The sequence below is a fragment of the Haliaeetus leucocephalus genome, unplaced genomic scaffold (assembly GCF_000737465.1).
Source record: "Haliaeetus leucocephalus isolate CR32 unplaced genomic scaffold, Haliaeetus_leucocephalus-4.0 Scaffold646, whole genome shotgun sequence".
NCBI classification, from domain to species: domain Eukaryota; kingdom Metazoa; phylum Chordata; class Aves; order Accipitriformes; family Accipitridae; genus Haliaeetus; species Haliaeetus leucocephalus.
This window is the reverse complement of record NW_010973082.1, coordinates 2615087-2637958: the sequence shown is the minus strand read 5'-3', so window position 1 is coordinate 2637958 and position 22872 is coordinate 2615087. Positions and strand designations below refer to the sequence as shown.

The 22872-nt window shown below is 48.7% G+C and overlaps 1 protein-coding gene across 1 annotated transcript in view; it reads right to left on the bottom strand.

Annotated features, from left to right (window-relative positions):
• Positions 1-20709, bottom strand: part of RGS9 (regulator of G-protein signaling 9) — a 29104-nt gene extending 8395 nt beyond the window's left edge. The window contains exons 1-10 of the mRNA XM_010578595.1: positions 20647-20709; positions 14105-14201; positions 11458-11508; positions 11181-11287; positions 10388-10439; positions 9264-9322; positions 8794-8870; positions 6925-7006; positions 6464-6526; positions 273-302 (exon numbers count right to left, since the gene is read on the bottom strand). Coding sequence (XP_010576897.1) covers positions 273-302; positions 6464-6526; positions 6925-7006; positions 8794-8870; positions 9264-9322; positions 10388-10439; positions 11181-11287; positions 11458-11508; positions 14105-14201; positions 20647-20709 — 681 coding nt within the window. The remainder of the gene's footprint in view (positions 1-272; positions 303-6463; positions 6527-6924; positions 7007-8793; positions 8871-9263; positions 9323-10387; positions 10440-11180; positions 11288-11457; positions 11509-14104; positions 14202-20646) is intronic.
• Between the last annotated feature and the right edge of the window lie 2163 nt (positions 20710-22872).

Here is a 22872-nt window from a genome sequence, read left to right as displayed (position 1 = left end):
ATCTATTAGATTTTAGCCCTGGTGTCTGTCCTTGCTTGAGCCTTCCCGTCACTGGGAGAGCTGCTGGCTGCCTGCAGTGGGAGGGGCAGAGGCAGGCAATCTCCCGAAAGCACATTGACCAAAAGCTCCATGGGGCAGAGACTCTGCCAGTCAAACCCAGGCGTTTTTAAAACTGCTCATCCCCTGCAAAGGGGGCTTTGAGCCCCCGTGCAACACTGATGTAAGCAATACATACAGGATGAACACCTAGAAGTGAGGCAAGGACCACTTACCTCTCTCCTATAAAATTCCATAGTTGTTTTCTGTAAAATAAAGAAACAAAACCCATTAAATTGTGGTGGGTGCTTTCACTCGCCTTTTTTGAGACATGAAAACACCGTTGCAGGGCTGCCGTTGTGCAGCACTCTCCAATTAATTCTCATTACAATTAAAATCAAACACAGCAGCTCAGCTAATCAGGGTATCATCAAAGCTAAGAGCATCCACACACCATAAATCGTTCCATTAGCTGTATTTACTGTTTAGCATCGCTTCTTCCATCACAGGCTGCCTGTATGCCTTCAATTAAGGGGTTATTCTAATGGAGCTAAAATAGATTCGTTTACGAGACACAGATTAGATCATTCAATATTAGCTAAAGGAGACAGGAACCAACACATTGCAAAATATAAACACCACAATTAAAAGCCTCAGAAGCAGTATCTGCTGTGCAAAGGGTGCTTACGTTGTGATTTGAATAACTCAGACTATGTTACATGTCATCCACAAATGAGCAAGGAATTGAAGGCAAGAAATTAACTGCAGGGTGTTTATTCACACAGCTTCCTTTGAAGCACAGTTACTTTGTGTGAAATAAACCTGAGGAGGGAGAAGGAAAGACAGGCTAAGTCAGGGATGCTCCCAGCAAGCCTTTAAAGGCTTGTGCAGTGTTTCAGTTCTTCATCTCCCATTTTAGCCAACAAGATCTGCATCCCAGAATTATTCTATCAAACTAACCCTGTGGCGGACATGGGTCTGCAGAGTGCCTTGGTGAAGTGCAGTCTGTGAGCGATGAGGGATGAAGCAGCTGGTATCAAATGCCACAGGCAGCCTGCTTCTCCCACCTTCTCACCAGAAAACCTGCCCCTGTTTTGGGAAAAGCAAGATGCTCTTCCAGGGCTGCTTTGTGAAGGGACCATTGTAGGGACACTGGTGGAGATCTGCTTTTGCATTTTAACCATTGTCACTAGTCCTGCTCAGAAGGCAGAAACTATTCTCTATAGGGGAGAAAAATAGGCACATTTTGCTGAAACTTGGTTGGTTTTGGGAGGGCACACTCACCAGTTCAGCAGCAGGAGCCAGACATGCAGCAGGTCAGCCAATCTGTACAGCACTACCACGAAGCCAGCTCATCTGATCCTAACACAAACCTAGCCTGGCCAGTGTAGTACTAACAGAAATCCTCACTGTGGCATTGCAAGGGGAGGAAGCTTTTTCTGCTGGAAGTACCAGGACCAGCTCTGAATGATTGCAGTGCACATAATCTCAGCAGGGACAAACAGGAAAGCAAACAGTAGCTGCACCAGCAGTGACGCTCTGCTGGCCACACACAAGGAACTGCGTGTGAGGGGGCAAGGGCTGACACATCAAGGGGGAGAAAAACCTCTTGGACAACAGGATCGTTGGTCACAGGGCTGTACAGCATCCCTTGCTGATTCAAAGGCTCCCGGGACATTTTATAAATGATGGAGGACGCATGGACTAAGGAACAGCTTTTCACCCTTCTCTGCTCTTAGCTGCACCCCTGATGCCAGGCCAGCTTCCACATAGACACCATTTCTTTCCCCCATTTCTAGTGTCATCATTGTTTCAGATAGATTGTAGAAATGGAAGGCAAAAAAACCTCACCTGCTTGTGCAGAGAAATTCACTGCATTTCCTATCCTGGAAGTGTCCTCTCTAAAGAGCTTTCTTTTTCAGGCCAGCTATTTCCTGCACAATAGGAGTTCACTACCCCCTTGGGGAACCCGAGATACAAACCAGGCCCCATCAGATTTACAAGTGCCAGCTGAACTGTTCCATTTGATGGAACTTAGGTGTGGCTAGAGCATTTACTTTAGGAAAATCAACACGTTAAAATCATTGGATGGTTTTAAAAGTCCGCTCATTTCTTCATCTGTTTTGTCAAGTGGGACCCTCAGACAGGCCTGGTGCAGTGGGGCGAGGAGAGGTGGATGCTGGCATAGTGGCTTGAAGGCAGCTCACGTGGTAGTAAAGTTGTGTTACCTTCTACAGGGGTCTTAGAGGTAGGCAGCACACCACACACACATGAGACAAACAGCTGGTGGGAAAAAGAAAAAGAACACAGTAAGTTAAATGTTCTATAGACCAAGGAAGGCGCAAATTAAAATGCCATCACAACTGAAAAATTGTATGTGGGTGAGTAAAAATCAAAGCTAATGCCATGTCTGCAAACAAGGAAAGAATTTTGTTTTAAAGCACATCCTACACCCAAGATCCCCTCCTGCCACAGCCTGAGCGTGTAGGTCATCCCTCTGGAGAGCTGGTCCTGGGAAAACCAGGGGGGGCTTTGGTGGGGTGCTCCAGGGTGGGGACTTGCCAAGGCTCACATAGAAAAGGGGGCTCTGGCATGAGAAGGAAAGAGCATCACTGAGCAGTGGCACACACTGAACTGCAGAAGAATCAAAGAGGAGCCCAGCACTGAACAACCTACTGAGGGCTGCAGGTGCTGGCTGTGCTCAGCCCTTTCCAGTTCTCAAATTCACAGTAACTGGGAAGGATCTCAGCTATTTCACCCCAGAGCTGCACATCATTTCATTTCCCTTTCTCCCACAGTGCTCCCATGACCAGTTTCCAGCTTTGCTGCTCGTACAAGGGATGCTGAATACTCTCCGTGTCCTATTAAGCACTGCCAGTTGTCCCCACCACCCTACCCATCCTTACCCCCTGCTACTGACAGCATCAATGCCAAAGTACCCTGCACCACCCATCCACCCTCCCTCATTTGGAGGGAAGTAATATTTGGAACAAAAGAGTCATTTCTTATAATGAGATTAATTTTGCAATGCCCTTAACGACTGACTTATCGCAATTACCGCAGATAAGCTCCCCAGCCCTGCAGGCTTCAAATCAAAATGGCAATTAGCGAAAGACCTCAGTCTGTCTCGGGCGAGTGCGGCGTGCTGTTAAAACACCCTCCTCCCCGAGACACGCAGCAGCACTTGGACACCCTGCACAGCCTCATCGCATCCCGCTGCCGCCAGCTGAGCGCTCCCCATGCACGCAGGCTGCAGCTGCGAAGCTCAGCTGGGAGCCAGCCAGGACCTGCTCAAGAGCCCTGTGTCTGGAGCCGATCCACACGGCTGAAGCCAAGGGCTCCTACAAGAGCTGGGACATCTGCTAATTTCCAGCTAACCATTCGCATGGACCTCCTCTGCTCTCCGTGTGGGTCTTCCTGACCACATTGTGGAGATAATGGTCATTATGTTTTTGCCTGGCTGGCCACCATTCAGTGTTTACAGAGGCCATAAACAGCTGGACAACAGCTTTTGTGTGTGTGCCCAGATGGAGCTTGGAGTGAAGAACAAGGCCACTGTTATCCAGAGCTCATTTGGGGCCAGGGCACTGCAAAGCATGCCCACACTCTGCCTTGAACGCCGCAGTGCTCTCTGTCCATGCACACAGCTTGGCAAGCTGCGAGGACAACCCCGGGGATCCTGCGCTGAGCACCAGCCACCGAGCACAGGGCAGTGCCAGCGCAGCTCAGCCTCCCTCCAGATCTCGCTTTCTGGCAGCCAGAGCAAAAAACCTGTGGGCATGGCCTCCCTGACACTGCAATAGCAAACAGCACTCCGCCATGCACACAGCTCTGTTTCTGCACACGTGAACACCTCTTCTCGGGTGCAGATGTGAGCCTTTCCCTTCATGCAGCCAGCTGGGAGCCCTGCATGCCAGAAGAGAATTCTGAGTCTAGCATAAGATCATCTCAACATGCATCGCCACTGTGCTGGTGCTTCCAGCCCAACATCTGGAAATCAGATCTGTAACAGTCCATATGCCTGGCTTCATTCAAATTGCTGGGTTTCCTCTATCTTGTTTATTTGCTTCTGACTCTGTTGCTTCAAAAGATGTGACAGATGTGGCAGAAGTTACATGTTTATCAGGCAGCCAAACTGACAGAGACTTATGAAATGAAAAGCCAGCAATGACTGCGATGATCTGTGGCTGATTTGATGCATACAACAAGCCAGGACATTTCATTCAGTAGTCCCTGAATCTAGCACAGCGATATTTGGCTAAGCTAAAGCACCTTTCAGAAAGGCTCTCAGAAGAAGGCAAAAGCTGAGTGTGTACCTGCAGGTGAGTCAGTGGGCTCTGGCAGTTGCCTGGTAACTCACTGAGCAGTGAGGCTCGATGAAGTCTGAGACCTCGGTAACAAAAGGCTAAAGCATCCCTTAATTAGCTCTTCAATGGATGGCTACTTCTGCCTTACTCCTTCTGCCTGACTACAGCTCCTAACTCATAACCGGGAGGGATGCCCATGGGTCAGTAAAAAAAGTCCCTTTCAAAGGAGTGCAAGCACCTGTTTATCCCCAGAGGACTCTCTCAGTTAGGGAGGGAGCAGCCCACCAAAGGGTCTGAGGCAAGTGAAAGAGAGATGTTCATGCCAGCATCAGCTTCAAAGAAGTCACTCTGATGTCAGAAATTAATTATCACCAGGAATATTTTCTTTCTCAGCTGTCAAGATAAAAGACAACTAATTGGCCAACAAAGTCAAGTTAGACTGAGCGGGAACAGAGACACAAATCAAATAAATGGGCACTGGATTCACGCACTCATTTTCTGCTCTCACCATTTCACCTGTGTCAGAGCCAGAGGCTGAGCCCACAGAAAACATCAATAAAACCCTGCATTGCCTTCAGCAGGGGTAAGATATGGCCAACAAAGTACAGTCTGGCTCAGCATTTACCAGCAGAGCTTGGGCCATCCTTTCTGCTCATCAAGGGCTGTTGAGCCACAGGTGTTTGTGAGAGCAGCCGCAGGAATAAAAAAAAAAAAAGCTGCTATTCCAAAGGTGGCTCTGTGTGGGCTTCTGGCTGTCTCATGTATTGTCAATCGCTCTTTCAAAAGCAAAAAGAGGAGCAAGAAGAACCTTCCCTCTTCTGCTGAGCCTCCAGAGAGGAGGCACAGCTCAGTGACCAGCTTAAAGGAGAAAGGCAGTGAAGTTACCCCAAAGCTGGCGTCCTTTGGCTCACGCCCTGCTCAGTCTCCACTGACGGGGGGAACTGACCACCTCTCTTATGTTCAGGGTGGGAACTGAACAGGGATCCATCAGCTCGCGTCCTCTGTGCTACCAAGCAGCTGGCAGATGGCTATGGGCTTTCAGACTGCTTGCAAACCTAAAATCTCCTTCCATGTCAGCTGTAAAACTGTGGGTGAGAAGTTGGCTTACTCCTCTTTTCTATCCCTCTCCCTTTCCACCACTCCTTTTCTCTTAAAAATAAATAAGTAAGTAAATAAATAAAGGCTGTCAGCAGCCGCTACTTAACAGCAAGAGAAAATAAAATACACCCCAACCCTACATTTTGCTCATTTTCAGTCTCTATAGCAACAGAACGCAGTTGGCCAAAGTGATTATCCTGCCTCTGGCTGTCGAGATGTTTAAAGGCTGTTACAAAAATAAGAAGTTGTGGGAATACAGTGAGTGTGATCGCAGTAACATTTGCATTTAATTGCTCAGAGACACTTTGACTTCACTTCCAAATGAACACTGTTAAGTGCACAAACACAGGATCACTTAAAAGGACTGATGGGGAAAGAGAAGAGCAGCTCCAGCTCATCATCCACTGACTGCATTTGTCTTATTGTAGACTCTGAACCAGTCCCACCCAGTTACAGCCTCCATGGTCTCAGTTCATTAATTCTGTTTCTTTATGGTCTAGCTATACATTATGCATTTTTAGGCAACATTTTGTCTCCTATCTACCACACCAACTTCTCCATCTCCTTACCCTTTTGGAGGTATTCTGTCATTTTATTTTAAACCTGGATCTTTCCTCTAATCCTTTACACCCCACAACCCCACACAGTTCATTCAGCACTAATAAAAAGGCAGCAATGAGCATCTGGAGGTTGAGGATTCCTTAATTCAGTTTCACCAGCAAAGAAAACATGTCCTGTAGCTAAGACCTCGCACTAACTGGTGTGGCAAGAAAGCTGACAAAGTATTTTCAAGCCAAAAGAAGCTGCCAAAGCTTATTTTGAGGGCCCCACCCCCAGGACAATGAGACAGCTTCAACCTCTGGCCTGTTTGGCTGTCACAGCTGAGCTAACTCGCTCAGCCTGTGGTGCCCAAAAAAAGACAATCCCAGGGACATTGTCTGGGTCCTCCCAAACAAATTCAGTAGGTGTGGGAAAAAAAAAAAAAAAAAGAAAAAAAAAACCAACTGTCTCACCTGGTTTACCTTATTTTCATTGGGATCCGTTGCACGGTCTAATCCATACTCGAGGACGTTTAGCATGCCGGGCTGTTATGAACAAGAAACATCAATAGCTTTGTAACTCATTTGTTTTAAAGTCTGTGGTTCACACAAATGCATGAGGAGACCCCTGAACCCTGAAAGGCTCCACTGCCAGCACCTCCCGGCCAGCAATGCCCTGGGGGAGCTCTGCCTCTGCTCCCCTCTGAGCACCGGTGCTGCAGTCAGACCTCCCTCCCCTGCACCTTTGAGAGCAACCAAGGAGAAAGGTGGTGTGGGCTCAGGGCAGGTCTGGGCTGACCTCTTCCCTGATGGGAAGCAACAGGGTGCACAGCCCAGAGGCCACGACCATGGCCATGCCCTTAGCCTGTGGAATTTTGTCCCAGGTGGCTGCAGGGAGGGCACCACTGAGCCACTAAAGCCACACACCGTCATACTCTACTTACAGGAGTCCGGTTCACGAGCCAGTAGGCTCTCTCCTGGCAGTCCAGAGCGTACCTGTCTGCCTTCTTCCGCTCCTTCCCTGCCCTGCAAAGCCAAGAACAGGATTTGACTCTACCAGGGGAATTCAGGAATTCTGCTCTCCTAAAACCACTGGGTTAAGAAAAGGGGCACACCTCCAGTCTCCCCTGACCCCCTTGGGTCCCAGCCTGACTGCGTGATGCTCTGATGCAGCCTCCTCACCACACCTTACCCCAGCTAATTCTGGGCTGTAGATCATGCTGTTCACGTGGCCACATATGACTACAGCTTTTGAGAAATCATCGTCTTCCTGAGCTCAGCTGGGAGCAGACACATCCTCTTTTGATTAGACAGACAGCCCTTTGGTAGTTTTATGCTAACTACCCGCTACTTGCGGTCAGTCCTGCTGCCTCATGTTTATCCATCTCCAATGTCCCCAGGCAGTATCTGAAGACTGCCACGGAGAGATACATCCCGGACATGTCTCATCCCTGTCTCATAATAAAGGGGGGCATTTCTCACAGAAATTATTTGGAAATGGTACCAAGCAGTGTTCCCAGGCACTAAAACCCAAATCACCTCTACTATTAAATAGAAGAGGGACTAGCATGGTTTGGGCTTGGACCAACTAATTCTTTCCCAGACATGTCCTGGGCACAATTTGGGACTTAGCATGGGCAGGGAAGCATTCCCAAAAGGCTGTTTGCATGTGGCCACCCTGCTGTGGTTAACAGGGTGGATGCGGGCTGTTCTGCACCAGTCTGCCCCAGCATCATCATTAAACAGCCTCAGACGTGTTTAATCCACTAGTTCAGACACAGTCTCGGTATCTAACTTTAAAACTGCATTTGGCATCTCTTAGCCCAAGTCTGACCTCAATTTACAAGAACAACAGCCTCGCGTTTAATGAGACAGTTATCTGATGAGCTGTATTCTGACGACTTGGCTACCATCCCAGTGAAGACAGAAATGCTGCTGAACAGCAGAGGCAGTGCCTGCCGTGCTGGGAGGTAAAAAAGGTAAGAGGAATCCACAGACGGAGGAAAGATCCTATCTCCAGAGGAGTAACCCCATCTCACGTTCACTAACTTTCCTGGGAATTTGAAGGATTCAGCTCCTAAAATCAAGTCATTTTGGCTAGGTGCCTAAATATGCACTTCAGAGTTTTCTCCAGAAGTCCCTGCTGGGAACATTTACTGCATCTTGATTCAGGCCATTCAGTTCAGCCGTGAGACATGTGCAAGCAATAATTGAACCAGACTAATAACAGGTCCTAAATTCAGTAGCCTGATCCACAAATGCTCATGGACAACTCTGAGATAAAAGAAGCTGTCTCTAATGAGGGCTTGCAAGCTGCAGCATCAGACCCTGTCTTCTTCAGGGAGTCACATCAGGTGCAAAATCCAAACCTCCCCTTGCACACTTACGCATATGCAAAAACCATTTGCAGATAGGCATGTGGATGTACTGGGGGGAAAGGCACCCACCCCCACCTATGTTCTCACAAACTGCACCAATTCCACATTTTTGGCAGACAAATGCCAGGCAGGGAGAGAAACGCAGGTGCGGCAGGCAAGGGTGAGGCTTTGCAAGTGGGCATCCAGTCATTTGAAAACGACTGAAATCCTTCACTCACAAAGTGCAAAGTGAACAAAGTTTACGTGTTAAATGGAGGAACCCCAAGCTGATATGACAGGCAGGTTTGTTTCACAATCTTGAGGGGCACTTGCAAGTTATATTAAAGCTGCAGTTTATGTTTTCAAACTGCAATTTAACTGTATACCAAGACAGTGAAGCCCTGCCTCCTCATACCCTCCCCAATTATGCAAATAAGGGAACGCAAGTCAACTCACTTATACTGCTCTTTGGCCTGCATAATAACAAAATCCCACTTGTAGTTTATTTTTTGATTGAGCATGTTGTAATGTTCCTGGAATAAAAATAAAAAAGCAGTTAGTGTGAAAATTCTGGACAAGGAACTCCCATGCTAGGGTTTTCTTGACTTTCCATAGCTCAAGTAGGCCAGGCTAGCAACCAAGCCAAGAAATCTGGATTGTTCTGAACGTAATTACATGAATTGCAACAGTTCAAAAATACCACTGCAAGGAGAGCAATTATCCCCGCCAAAATTATCATTGACTTCAGAGTATTTTCCTGTACTGGCCATTTTTTCAGTTCTAAAATTTTTGGCTTTTGACACTGCTGGAGTAACACCTCATGGAATTGAAGAGGTGACGTTGCCATGCTCCATTCATTAGCAACAGAGGGCTAAAGCTATAGCAAACACGGGGCTTGCAATGGAACAAGAACAGCACCTCCTTACCTTTTCATATTCTTCTAAAATCCCTTTCCTCTTAATGTTCTTCTTTGCTAGATAAATTGCTGTGGAGGGAGAAGCAAACAAGCAGTCAGTTATACTTAGACCAACAAATCCAAGAATAATTAAAAATTTACCCAGATGACAAATACAGAAATCTTTGTCTGTTACAATATCTTCCCAGGCATGAGCTCCAAGCTCATAAAAGCTCACTGAAGAAAAATGAATTTGGTGCTTTCACTTTATCGCTAATACATCGTAAGCCAGTGCCCAGGCTGGGAGCAGCCACGCAGAATGGGCGGTGCATGCCTTCTGGCAGCACTCACTCCTCCTTTAGGAACTCAGCCAGGGTTTCACAGGTGAAAGGATACTGGACCAAATCTTTAAGATGTTGAGTTTCTTCAGAATTTGACCTCCAAGTTTTCTAAACACAGGTCAGTGTTTTCTTCCAAGTTCTATTAAAAACATTCCAATCTAAAAATGGGCTTTTTTATTTCCCCAGAAGATCTACAGCATAATGTAGATAAAAGCCACAGAAGACAATCTTGGTATAAACAAATCAGTTTGCGAACTGCACAGCCCACAGGAGCAAACCAAGCTGATCAGCCCAAGTTTCATGATGAGCACTATAATAAAAAGCATTATAAAGGCAACAAATGATTGATGTGGAAAGAGCCATCAGGAGATATTGGAAGCCACTGTGCATTATATAAAGAGAGAACCATCTCTCAATGCAGGGCTTAATCCAAATCTATGGGAAGACAGCCTTGGGCTCAGATCCAGGAATGCACTTAACTACTCAGGGAAATCTAACCTTGTTTTTAAAGTCTTCCCTACCCAGCAGAGTATTTTAGATGTGTTCCAGTCTGATGGATCTTAGTGGAACATCAGAGAAGCTTAAGCACTTTCTCTCATCAAGGCCACCACAAGGTGGTCACATCCAGAGCATTCCCTCAATTCAGCATTACTGAGAATTATTCACAAAATAGCATGGAAGAAAATGCAAGGGCTGGTCATCGCATGTGGACACACAGCAGAAAAAGATGAACAGCAAACACGGTGCAGGACTGTGTGCACAAACACATGGGCTTGCACTACGCCTCCTCAACATGTACAATGCTATCACTTACCATAGTCAGTGTCATCAGCAGGCCAGCTCTGCGCCGGCCAGAAATAGGGGGTCTGCAGAAAAACAAGCCTTTCATTAGTGTACAGTAGCCTTGAACTCATGCCAAGAGGCATGCAGCACCACCCCCACTGGAGGAAGAGGAAAGTTCTCCTCTGCTATACTCAGAGCATCAGCTCGCACGGTGGTGCAGGCCAGCTACATCAGAAGAATCAAGGTCAGCACACCACCAATATCAAACCCACTCCTCCTCTGGAATCAGTTAATATGTCCAACCTCTCACTGCTGCCTGAGCGTTCAGACTGATGCTGGAGCCTGATATGGTACCACGTGGGAACCAGACTCCTCATTCAAAGTATCAATGTGGGTACCCTAATTTCCCATCATAGTGGAAACAGTTCAACCATGAACCTTGATAACATCCTGTTATTACTGTGCTTTTTGTATATTCATTATTCAGTCTTCCCAGATCATTCTACTTTCAACCAGCGATTCCATTTGCTACTTTAAGACCTGGAAGGGAACGCACATTTGGAAGAAAGCACAGCTATTTTGAAGTTGAACAAGTACGCTAATTTAGTTGAAGGAAGCATCACAGTTTCCCTGTAAACACAGAACTGGGGGAACTGGCCCGAGTCTTCTCTGTGGATCCCTTCCTCCCTCCTGCACACTGAATGACTAGCACAGCTACACGGCGTGGCCTCACGGCTACAGCTCATGGGGAACTGTCCCAGCTGCCTGTTTTTAAAACTAGTGCTGAACTCCTTCTCAGTGGCTTTAGAGAAGATGCAACTCACTTGAAACCTGTACAGGCTGCCATCTCTCCTAAGAGTGAGATTCTTTGGCTCCTGAAGAGGGTAGATGTATCCATATTTGACAAACAGGTCTCCCAGGTGCAGTGCCTCTGAAAATGGAGAAGGCAGAAGTTTTGATTGCACAGAAACACTGAAGCAGAATTTAAAAGTGAGCTGCTACTCAGGAGAGAAGAATTCATCTAAAAGGCTTTGTTTATAGAGACCATAAAATTTTACAACTCAAAGCTGAAAAAGCCTCCATTTTTACATTTCTACCCACCTTCCTCAGTGATCTGCAAGCGCTGGAGAATCCACTGCAATATATCATTACCTGTAAATCAAAGAAAATGTCAGGTGCTTGAAATCAGGAGTGTGCCAAAATCCATAGGTGAAAATGAGACCTCTCCAGTCCTCACCCCTCACTGTGCTCTGGATCCCACCAAGTGCACAGACCCCTTCTTGCAAACATGCTTTCACATGCACCATGCAAGAGAAGCGGAGATAAAATGCACTGCTGGTCTCTCACTCGCTATGCTGTCGTTCAGGCTTTCTCCCGACCAAGCAGGCATCCGTCCCTGGCAGAGGGAGCCCAAGGCAGGCAGTGACCTCAGGATGGGACAGCGTGAGTGTGCAGAAGCACACGTGGTCTGAGCAACTCTGAAAGTTCTCATCATTGGCTTAGAAAGGACTTCAGCAATGCAACAGCTTCCACACCCAGGGAAGGTGAAGTGCCCCTTGTTTTGCACCATCTTGTCTTGAAAGATTCACTGCAAAGTATCTCCAGATTCACAGAGCACGGTCCTGTCTCAGTTTTAGTAAGAGACCAGTGACTGGTCCTCTCAAGTCCTTTAAGAATTACAACTTTCAGTGCAAAAGGAATGCCTGAGTCTCAGATCCAAGCTGTAGTGGCAACAGGACTTATCAAAGGGAAACAAGATTTCTGCATTCACAAACACTTCATCTCTTCCAGTTCTTTTGTTGGAGTGTGACCAGTCACACCCATAGTCAGCATATACCTCCAGCAGTTTATGTTCTGGGGGGAAAATTTCATGAACCTCCTTCCATTTAAACAGGGCAAAAATGCACTCATTCCCTGATCAATTATTGGTCTTTTCCTCCAAACGTCCCCCAGGATTGCAGATTGAGGTGTTGACCTTTCTTGACATTGCAGTGATGACTTAACTTTCTAATAGGGGCTCAGAGCTCTTATCCTACTGCCTGCTTCCTGAAATAGATGAAATTAAAGGATTATCTCATCACTCATTTCTAGACAGCTCTCTCTGTAAGCATTTTCCCCCAAAGGTGCGCTTTTAAGATGGAGGTTTATTTGCCTTTTCTGTTGTGACCCATTTTACTGACACTGAATTTAACTAGTTCACTTCCAGCACATGAAGAGCCAAGCTCTCTTCAGTGGATCTGTGTCCACCGCTCTAATGCCTTCACCATTCCTTCACTAAACATGAGTCAGTCTCTTTTGCAACACCCAGAAGCCAATCAGTATAAATGCAACTTGTGCAGCACTAAAAATATCATAGTTTAGAGAGTGATGACCATCACGCAAGGAGACTGGAACTCACTTGCCTATCAGAAGTTGACTACAATTTATGACTTATGCAAGAGGGAACTTGTAGCTGTTCTGGTTAAGGAACCAGAATAAAGTAGTCAGCGCACAAAGAGGATGAGCATCAACTGACATCTTCCCTCTACATCATCTAGCCATGGAATTTTAGGAAGTGGTATTTTACATTGGTCAGACATCAAGAGAAGTACTTGTTCCCCCTGCACTTAATCTAGGTGGCACATCATCTTCAGTACAGGGGAATCTTTTCTGCAGTGCTGCTTTAACTGTTCACTAACAGCTAGGGGAAGCAAGGCCATCTCCTTTGCAAATGCAAAGCACTCCACCAAATTCAGCTGCATAATACCTGTGTAAGCCAGGATATGGTTTGTACTGTAATGCACGGAGAGTGCTGCCGAGAACAAGCTTCAGATGCTGTCCAAGATCTCCCTAGCCTTTCACTAACTGACTGTACCCATGGGCAAGCAACTTCATCTCAGTGCCTCTGCTTCCTCATTTTAAAAAAAAAAAAAAAAATGGGGCAAACAACACACAGGGCCTACCAGGCTTTGCAAATACAGTGGGGAAAACTTAATCTATTTGGCTAAGTTGTCTCCCAAGTTGCCTGGAGGAAGCTCACTGGTTTCAGTGGGAGTTTTTGTTCTGAATTTCAAAGTGCTGCAGAAAGACCAAAGCAGGAGGAGGAAACTTCGGTACATTATGTGTGAATATTTATAGTGAAGGATCCCTCACAAGAGCTTTTGTGGAGGCTTGGAGAACAGGGAAGCAGAGGTACTGACAGTGCCCTGTGAAAGGACTTAGCAGGCAGGCACAAAGGAGACTGCGATAAGAGCTGCCTCTAATGTCATACGTGACACAGCACAGCACAGCTCCCCATCTGTTTGTTCTTCAGCCCACTTGAAGGAGGAAAAGCTGTCATTTAGAGGCAGAGAAGTGGGTTGAATATTTTGTTCTTTTTCTGCATACTGAAGAAAAATTATTATTAGCAGAAAACATCAAAAGGGACACTAATTGTTTATTGCTCATTTCTGAAGTACCATCTTTCAATCTGACTCCAGGCTGCCTATTTTAATATTTATCTTTATTTGTGATCCAGCCTCACTGGGAATATGACAGGTCTGGAGGCTGAAGCACCTACTCACCTCTACAGTAAGAGAAAGCAAAGTCACTTGAGTTAAACTCACGAGAGCTACAAGCGCGTGATTATCAATCTTTGTGTCTCTTATTCAAAGAGCTAGGACTGAAGTGAGACAGGCAGTGGTAACCCTGGGGTGGCCACGGGGTCCACACACACCTTTTCTTTGATGGACTTCTTTGGCCCAGTCCCTTTCCCCGGTGAAGCTCTTACCTGCCACAGCATGTGGGATGTCTGTGATCATCACCTTCTGTGTCTGCGTCTTGATGCCCGTGTCTGGATTCTGCATCTCCATCATAAGTGCTTCGATCTGCAAAGCATGGCAGGGATGGGATGTATTACAGGAGTGGACAGGAGGGAGCCCCAGGACCACCACAGCTCTGGGCAGCATCCCAGAGAGGTGTGCAGTGGTGTGCCACAGGAATGGATGCAATGGTCACAGTCCTGTCCAAACCTCCGCTTGCCATTAGAGATACCACCTCCAAACCATGTCAGCTCTCACACTGACTCACAGTGTCACTCCCTCCTACAGAAGACACATGCATAGCCAGGGTTAGCAGACAAGGGACAGGACATAACCACTCCATGAGAGCTGAACTTCAAAAAAAAAAAAAAAAATCTCTGCTACCCATAAATGCTCTTCTCTGGCTCAGTGGGCAATAAGAAAGAAAAAAGGGGAGGAAATAAAATCTGTGCTTCTATTGCTCAAATACACCAGCTGTGCACAGACTTGTAGGCATTGCACCACACGCCAAGAAAATAAGCAATATTTTGCCTGGAGACCAAACAGCAAAGGTTGTGTTTCTGGTCTGCAGATAATAACCAGACAGGACTTTAGGAGATCAACAGGAAAAGCACACCAGTTTGCTCTGGGGCTGAGCAAGAAGTTCAAACCTGGGGGAGATGAGAACGGTCCATCTTTTGAGGAAGCACAGCCACCACCTGAGCCAAGGCTTTGAAAAGCTGCCCAAGGACCGATTACAGCAGGGAACAGAATTTACATGTGGGAAAGCAGACTGCAAACGCTGGAAGAGCCCAGCTCGTAGGATGGAGGCGTACAAGGGACTCTCCAGCCGTTCCTGTGGACTTCTGCACCCACCCACCTGGGGTCTCAGCCCCGTCTGTGGGCAGCAAAGCTCAGTCACCCCAGGGACCAGGCAGAGACACGCCATCCGGAGCAACTCACCCTCCTATCCAGCAGCATCTCCCACCTTTGATTCCTGAGAGATGCTGATGACTCGTTTTTAACAGATCATGTTACGGAGGATGAGTCTCACGCTCAGGGCCAGACTTCTTTTATTTCTGGTTCCCAATTATCTTTGTTCTTTTAAAAAGATGAAGATTTGCAAAGGTGTTTTCCTCCTCTTATATTTGACTTCCTACTAGCACCATCCCAAAAGCACAAGAGCCTCCTGCTTGCACTTCGGATCCTCTGCTTAGGTGGGTGGAGTTGGGGCACACTCCTCATCTCCTCATTTTAGATTATCTGTGTGCTGTGAGAGCATTGGCTTTGTGGAAGAGGTTCTTCTTTTTGTCTTTGGCTTCCAGAGATATTAAATCAAAACTGGTCCAACAGGACCAATTTTGTCTCTCTGCACATTCATTTAGGGTGAGGCTGTAGCTTTTTAGCTAGGATTAGAGGATTTAACGAGTGTGAGTTGATGACACTCACGCATAATGAAGGGTATTGTCTTCACAGGCACCACAGTGACTTTGGTCCTAAGTCTTGCCAAGTTCAGTGAGGATTTAAGCCTGTAGTGACAGGATGCACTCTGAGCTTGACAGTAAAAATGGATTTTCAACTGTTTTTAAAGGCAGTGTCAAATTAATACTAAAACAGAGAACACTAGTAAAATTTCACAAAAATATTTGTATAAATACTTACATAATTTTTTTTTTAAATACCAAAACCAGACCCAAAGTGATGGAATATAAAGACTTTTTTAGACCTTTTAACTGAACCCCCAATTTTGGCCTCAGCAGGTTCAAGGTTGGGCATGGAGAGATGCCAGTGTAGCTGTGCAAGATGAAACAGGCAGGGCACTAATTTAGGAAACTCAGATTCAGTTCCCTCTAAGCAAACACTGGTATCTTGGGGAAGTCACTTACTCTCTCTGTAACTACATGTCTGCTCTGCAGACAGCACTTCTTCAGCACACAGGGATACTGGGGGTAAACATAGCGCTGCTCATCACCATCGTACCACAGTGCCGTGATCAGCGGGCAGGTCCCACCAAGCTCGAGCAGGACTTGTTCCCTGCAAGCAGTACAGCACACCCTGCCCCACTGTGGGGCTGCCATTTGCTCCCCGGTGGACTCAAGATGGGTTTTTACCAGCTGAGAGGGAGGAATTGGCTCAGAAACCCACTGCCTCCCAGCACAGCATGTTCCCTTTCTTCAACCAGCAAAGAGCTCCAGACTCTTGTCGTGTTCATACCCTGCCGTGCTCCCTCTCATCACTGGAGAAATAATATATATTAAAAAGAAACAAGCGAGATGAGCCAGGGAGCTGCTGTTGGGGGGTGCCTGCTGCTCTGGCTGCAAACCATGCACTTTGCTGATCAAAACTCAGCCTGTCTCTTCCTCTTCTCCTAAGGGAACACTGCTGATTATGGGTTGCTGGCAATCAGGAGTTGCTATCAGCACCAGCCTGCCAGCAAGAGGCCAGGAGGACTGGTTAAAATACAGTGGGAACATTTGCTTGCTTTGCTAAGGGCTCTAGCACATTTTGTCACACTTTCAGCCAGTCTGGTTTGAATTTTGTAGAGCCAGAAGCCACTTCCTGATGCTGGTTGATGGGTGGAGATGCATGCAGAGGTAAATATCAGCAGGAGCACTGCTAAAGGAGCCAGGCTCTGGGATAAGCTCACCTCAAGCACAGAGCCACCATGAGGCACAAGCCCCACTGAGGTCTCCCTTCAGATCACCTGGAAACTCCGCACAGAGGTGACCTCACCCTGAAAGCCACAGAGGAGACAACAGGAAAACTGTCTGCCCCCATCTGATTGCAAGAAGTCACCAGACTCACTGAGTGCAAAGCAAAACTCAAGTTGATAAATGATAAGAAAAAGCATCACTGCATTTCAAGAGCACATGGGAAGCCCCAGGGAGGGTGAGGGTCCTCTCTGCAAATGATCAGCAATTAATGGGTTGCCCAGGATTCTGGAGAAGGAGGATGGATCCAGCACGGATGCTTTCCCACAGGAGGGAGCAGTGGGAGCAGATGAGCACTGATGGATTGCTTGGGCGAGTTACCCCAGGTATGTTTCTCACCTTTGTTTCTCTGAGTTTTACCCTTTGGGCACCCGCCAGCGCCCCCGGGTCAGGGTATCTGCACCGCAGAAGCATCAGGCTCCAGCTGCTGAGACTCTGACATGCAACAGCAAAACACTTCCAAGGGGAAGATTTCAGCCCCTCTCAGCATCAACCCAGACAGAGGCATCTTTGCTTCACATGTAAGAAAGAAAAATTTTCCCAGCAGGCTCCAGCTCACAGCTGAATGCCCACTCCTGGTGCTATAATTAAACATCTGCTGCTTTCTCCGTCATGAGTATTTGCCCAGTTCTAGCCCCCCTCACTGCCTGGTACTGTTTGCAAAGATCATCCCTCCCTGCTCTGATCTCCAAGGTAGCAATACAGTCCTTCATCACAGCTCTGGCCTCAGAGGGCTAATTCAGTTATTTTCTAGGTCTACAACTAGCAATCCTGTTTTGCACATTCATGGATGATCAGAAAAAAGAAGAAATGAAAAAAAAAAAATCAATTGTTGACCACCTAAAACTTCCTGCTTTTTCTTAATTAAAGCTGAGAGCAGGAGGCCTGTTCCCACTCAGTGCACAGCGATCCCACGCCCAGAGGAAGCAAATCTGTGAATGGGGATGGCAGGGCTATAGCTGGCTCTTTCCACATGCTCCCTCTTCCCTCACTGTGCTGCCATCACTCTGGCCAAGCCTCCTACTTAAACCCACATAGCAACAAAACCAAACCGAAGCACAGTCCCACCTGGCTGAGCACACCACCTCTCACCAGGGCTGCCTGGAGCATGTCGCGCTCGGCATGACGCTCCACAGAAATGTGTAGCACCTCCCTGCCTGGGACAGGGAAAGGGAGGATGGGATGAGGCTGAGCTTAGCCTAAGGCTCAGCTTTGGCCATGTCCAGGACCTCACTTAAACAGAGAGCAGGAGTCCAATGGATAGCTCCTTCCAGCAAAAACACAATTCAGATGCTCACACACCTTGAGCAAGGCCCAGGCAGATGAGGGCCAGCAGCTGATGGAGAATCGAAGCCAGGCTGGAGAAGTCCCCAGCCATGCTGCGGACCCCAGGCCAATCCCTCCCCAATTGCAGCACTGCCTCAGGAGGAGCCATCGGGGACCAGAGGAAGGAGGAGGCAGAGGAAAACGGCAAGCAGCATCCATCAGCCCTACCCACGAGCTATGAGTCACGATGCAGCTTATGCAGCACAGCAAGGAAAAATACACAGCCCAGCAGCCGCTAGAGAGTACAATCCTGCCCGGCGCTGCCTTCTGCTTTGCCAGCTGATGCCCAATGGAGGCCAGATCCAGGCTGCTGGGGCAGGCATAGGCACCAACAGCTTGAGCTGATTCAAGTTCTCCCAGAATCTGGCCAAGGGCACGCAGTCAAAACACATTTCAGAGGCTTCCTCCCTGTCCCAAAAGACTTTTGTGCCAATATTCTTCCTATCAAGACAGTTTAGGAGGGGAAGAAAATAGAATAAAACAACCTAAGCATTAGTTATGAGTATTTCATGGACTAGCAGGCGTTGCAGGGCCTTGGAGGGGGCTTTCCGATTCCCCCATGGTTCACCCATGAAGACCAAGCTCTACATCCAGTCCGAGTCATGCAGAGCAGCCTCACAGCAAGTACATGGCACTGCCCACTGCCCCCAAAGCAACCCCCTTTCCTCTCCCCCTGTCCGATGGCAGGATTGCTGCGGTCACAGGCTGCCTGCTGGAGAACCAGCGCACAGAGATGCATCATAGCTGCAAAGGCACAACAGGGCCAGCAGCCTGACAGCACAGCAGGAATCCCTCCATGCAGCCAGACCAAACCCACGGTTACAGCCTATGTGCCAGCTGGTGGCAAAGCTTGAGCACAGACTTAAGCAATTAAGAAAGCTTCTCTCTAGGATCTTAGCTCCTCGTGCACCTAAGCCTGCAAGGTGCTTGCTGGATGCATGCTGAGCATCCTCAGCTCCCACCACAGGGAACCAGTAAAGGTGCTCGGTATTTCAGGGCAGCTCTGAGGATGCGGCCGTCCACATACAGACCACACTGCCATGTAACAGCTGAGGCTCCGTACACAGCTTCCTCAAGGTCTGGAAAAAATAGAGGAGGAATAAAAGCAGAGATGAGAGCCAAAGCCTTTTTCTGGGAGCTTCCTTTCCTAGTGCTAACAGGTCTTTGACTTGCAAAGTGCTGTAATTACTCAAACCCTCTCATTCCTCACAGTGGGAGTGGCACATGCTCCGTAACAGCAGTTCACTGTATTTTAACGGATCTTCCCACCTGAGGAACTCAGAGCACTTTGCAAAGATTGCTATGTTCCTACAGAGCAGCTAAAGCACAATTGCTGGCGGTTGTTCTCTCAAAGCACACAGCTTCTCCTCTCCACCCCCACACGCGACTCCACGGAGTATTACGCAGTGCAGAATTTGGCCCAGAGTATTTCCTTTGGCAGGGTTCCCCAGTCAAATTCACCTTGGAAGGCACAGCACCAAAGAAAATACCTTTTTTACTTCCTCTAGCATAAAAAGTACGGTATTTGTATTGCTAGGCTCATACCTTAGCACTGAATAGCCTCAAATTTCCCCCCTTTTCCCCCCAGAATCCTCCTTAGGTTGTGGGTGTTGCAGGAGAGCTAACTACAACTCAAACTGGCTGGCTGTACTTGTCACTGGAAATTCAGTTAATTCCACTCAACAGGATAAGCCACAGGCAGGAGAGGTGGGTGGGAGAAAAGCTAGCTTAACACTCTGCTTTTTAAAATCTGCAGATACCAGTTATACTAAAGCTGGCTACACTTTTGAATGAATGCTACAGAAAAAAAAAACATCAAATGCTTTACAAAATTACGCATCACATCCAAAAGCGTAGGTGTACATCTTACCACTCTTTCAACTGTTTCTGGTCACAAATACGCTCGTTTCTGAAAAAGTGGAAAGAAGCAGAGAACAGACAGTTGGCCATGATACATCCTCTGAAAGTGGACATCAGCTGGAAGCACTGGGAACGCACACGCTGGACCAACTGTGGCCCAGAGCTCAACTGAGTGGCCTGGCACCGCAGATGATGGGTTTGCCCCTGGGAATGACACAGTTTTGCAGGTCTTTGGGAAAAAAGATGGGAGAGGGAGAAAATGTGTCAGGAGAATAATTCAGCTGAGGCTAAGCTACAAAAATAAACAAAATTACTGCTTTATTTCCCCCAATGACTTCAGCACACATTGCTCCTCAGCCCCCCAGCTGGAACCCCGGAGCCAGCTGGGATCCACAGGGCTCCGCAACAGGTCATGGCCCCAAATCCCCGCGGATGGGGCTGTCACCCCTCGGACTCCACACACCCAGAGGGGCCCCGGGAAGTCGTGGCCGGGCAGGATGCTATGAACACGGGTGTCCCCCCCCGGCCTGGAGCACCGGGCAGCGCATCACCCCACCCGGCCGCGGTCCCGAGGTGGCGGCGGCTGCTGATGCCCATAACGGTGCGGCTGTCTCCCGGCGCTGCTCAGCCCTCACCTTTTTCAGGAAGGCCATCCGCGGCCGGTGGCGCTGCCCCTGGTCGAGCCGTGTGACGGTCATGGTGCCGGGCCGGGCAGCGCGGTGCGGCGGGCGGAGCGGGCTGGCGGAGCGGCGACCCCGACCGAACGCACCTCGCTACGGCCACCCGCCTCCTCTCCCTGCCGAGGGCGGCGCCCGTGCTGCGCGTCGCAGCCAATCAGCACCCGCCGCCCCACGCTTATTTACATGAAGGGGTGGGGCGGCGCCGCTGCCGCCTTGGGGCGCTAGCGGGAGCCCGTTCGGCCCGCGGCGGGGGCGGGGCAGGGGGGGGGGCCTGAGCAGGCGCGGCAGGAGGCGTGGCCATGGCCGGCTGCAGGGGTGGGGGCTGATGGAGATCCGGCACGGTTCTGGAAGGTGCTGGGTGTCTGCAGCCGCCCGTGTGAGGCGGGCTTGGCAGTCACGCTGGAAGCGGTCCTTACGAAAGGAGGGGGTTTGGGCAGAGCAGGTGGCGTTAGCGAGGGGGAGGCAGGAGGTAGCGAAGCCCCCACACACTGCTCGTTCCTCCGGAGAGGGGCGAATCCCTCCCCGAAGCGCTCCTAGAGTGGAGTCAGGGTAAAACGAGGGCGCCTAAGACCAAGCTGTTGCAACTCGGGTGTGCAAGAGGTAGGCAGTGCTTTGGGAATCTGCTCCTTGAATGTCACCAGCCTTGGTCAGCTCAGCTGTGGATGCAGGAGCCAGGCGGGTGTTTTTTGGGCGGTCGGTGGCTTTGCCGTGTGGGGAAATTGTGACTAACGGTGACCAGAGGAAGACCACAGGATTACAGAGTGCTTCCTCACGATGGAACTGTCTCATGCCAGCGGGTGGGGGAACAGTACCTGACTGGCAGTGCTGGAAACCAAGAGCTCTGTTTTTCTGTTTTGTTCAGAAAAGGGTGGAATTTCCTCCTGCTGCCCAGGGCTCGGCCTGCCAGCACAGCCGGGCAGGAGGAGAGGGCCGGGTCCTCACTTGGGCAGAATCTAGTTGTGCCAGGGCTTGTAGGAGGCATTCCCAGGAATTCCTGCCAGCCGTGTGGGCACGTTGCTTTTTGCACATTGCGCACCTACGCATGGTGTGTGCCTACCTCCCCACACACCGCACAGAGAACATGCGTGCATGGGAGTGTGTGCTCACACCTCGGAGTGCACAGAGTGCCATGAGTACCCGTACTGAGCAGGCGCTCGCACCACACTCTCCGTGAGCAGATCCCACCCAACGCTGCCAGCATGCTCCCATGTGTCCCTTGGACACACGGGCACGGGTCATGCAGGCACTTTTATACCTCATCCACATGCATGTCACACAGGGAGCGCCCCACGCTTCCCACACATGTGCATAGCTGTTTCTCAGGACAGTGCCTTCCCCACCATGGTGTTTGTGACTGTTCTGACGTTACCATCTGTGGTTCGCGTGCTTGAGGAAAGCACGTTGGCTCTGAACTTGGAGCAGAGTGCTTTTTCCATTCATAGTAATACCCTGAAGGCACAGGCTGCTTTCCCAGTTGCTTTGCTGCCCTCATGGAAGTGTTTTATCTCTGCTCTTTTATAGTATCTGTGCAAGCCAGTGCTTTGGAAGGCCTTTCTCCTGTGTCTGCTCAGTCATTCCCATGTGAAATCCCCCCCATGAGTCACAGCAGCTGCTGGATCAGACACTCCTTACTTCCCAGAAGCTTTTCCACCATTCTCTCCGCTCCATGCTGCTAGGTGACTAAACAATTACAAGTAACCTCTGTCATTCCACATGCTAGTATCAAAGTTATCATACCTCATGCTTCAAGGCGTTAGCTGATGGCCAAAAGGAGCAGGAGGAGAGTTCTTCATGCGTTTGCAGTGTCTCATAATTCAAGTGCTGAGGTGCTGTTTGGTTCTTCAAAACCAAGCTCAGACCCTGGTGGCCCTCTGAAATGGCAAAGGTGACACAAACTCCAGCAGCATGGACGGTCCTGGAGGCAAACAGCAGGAGAGAGGGAATTCAGAATGGAGTCAGAGGAAGCAAGGGAAAGGACAGCGAAGGCATGCAGGCGTTTTGGCGATGCTAGCTAACGAAAGTGATTCCGTCTGTGTTTGAGGCAGACAGATATTGGCAGGGGAATGGGATCTCTGTACACATAAGTAATTATTTTAGACATAATATCAGGGTAAATAGCACACAAAAAGATGTAGCTCAGTTTCTTGGCTTGGTAGGCAAACTGGGAAAACTTGTTATAAA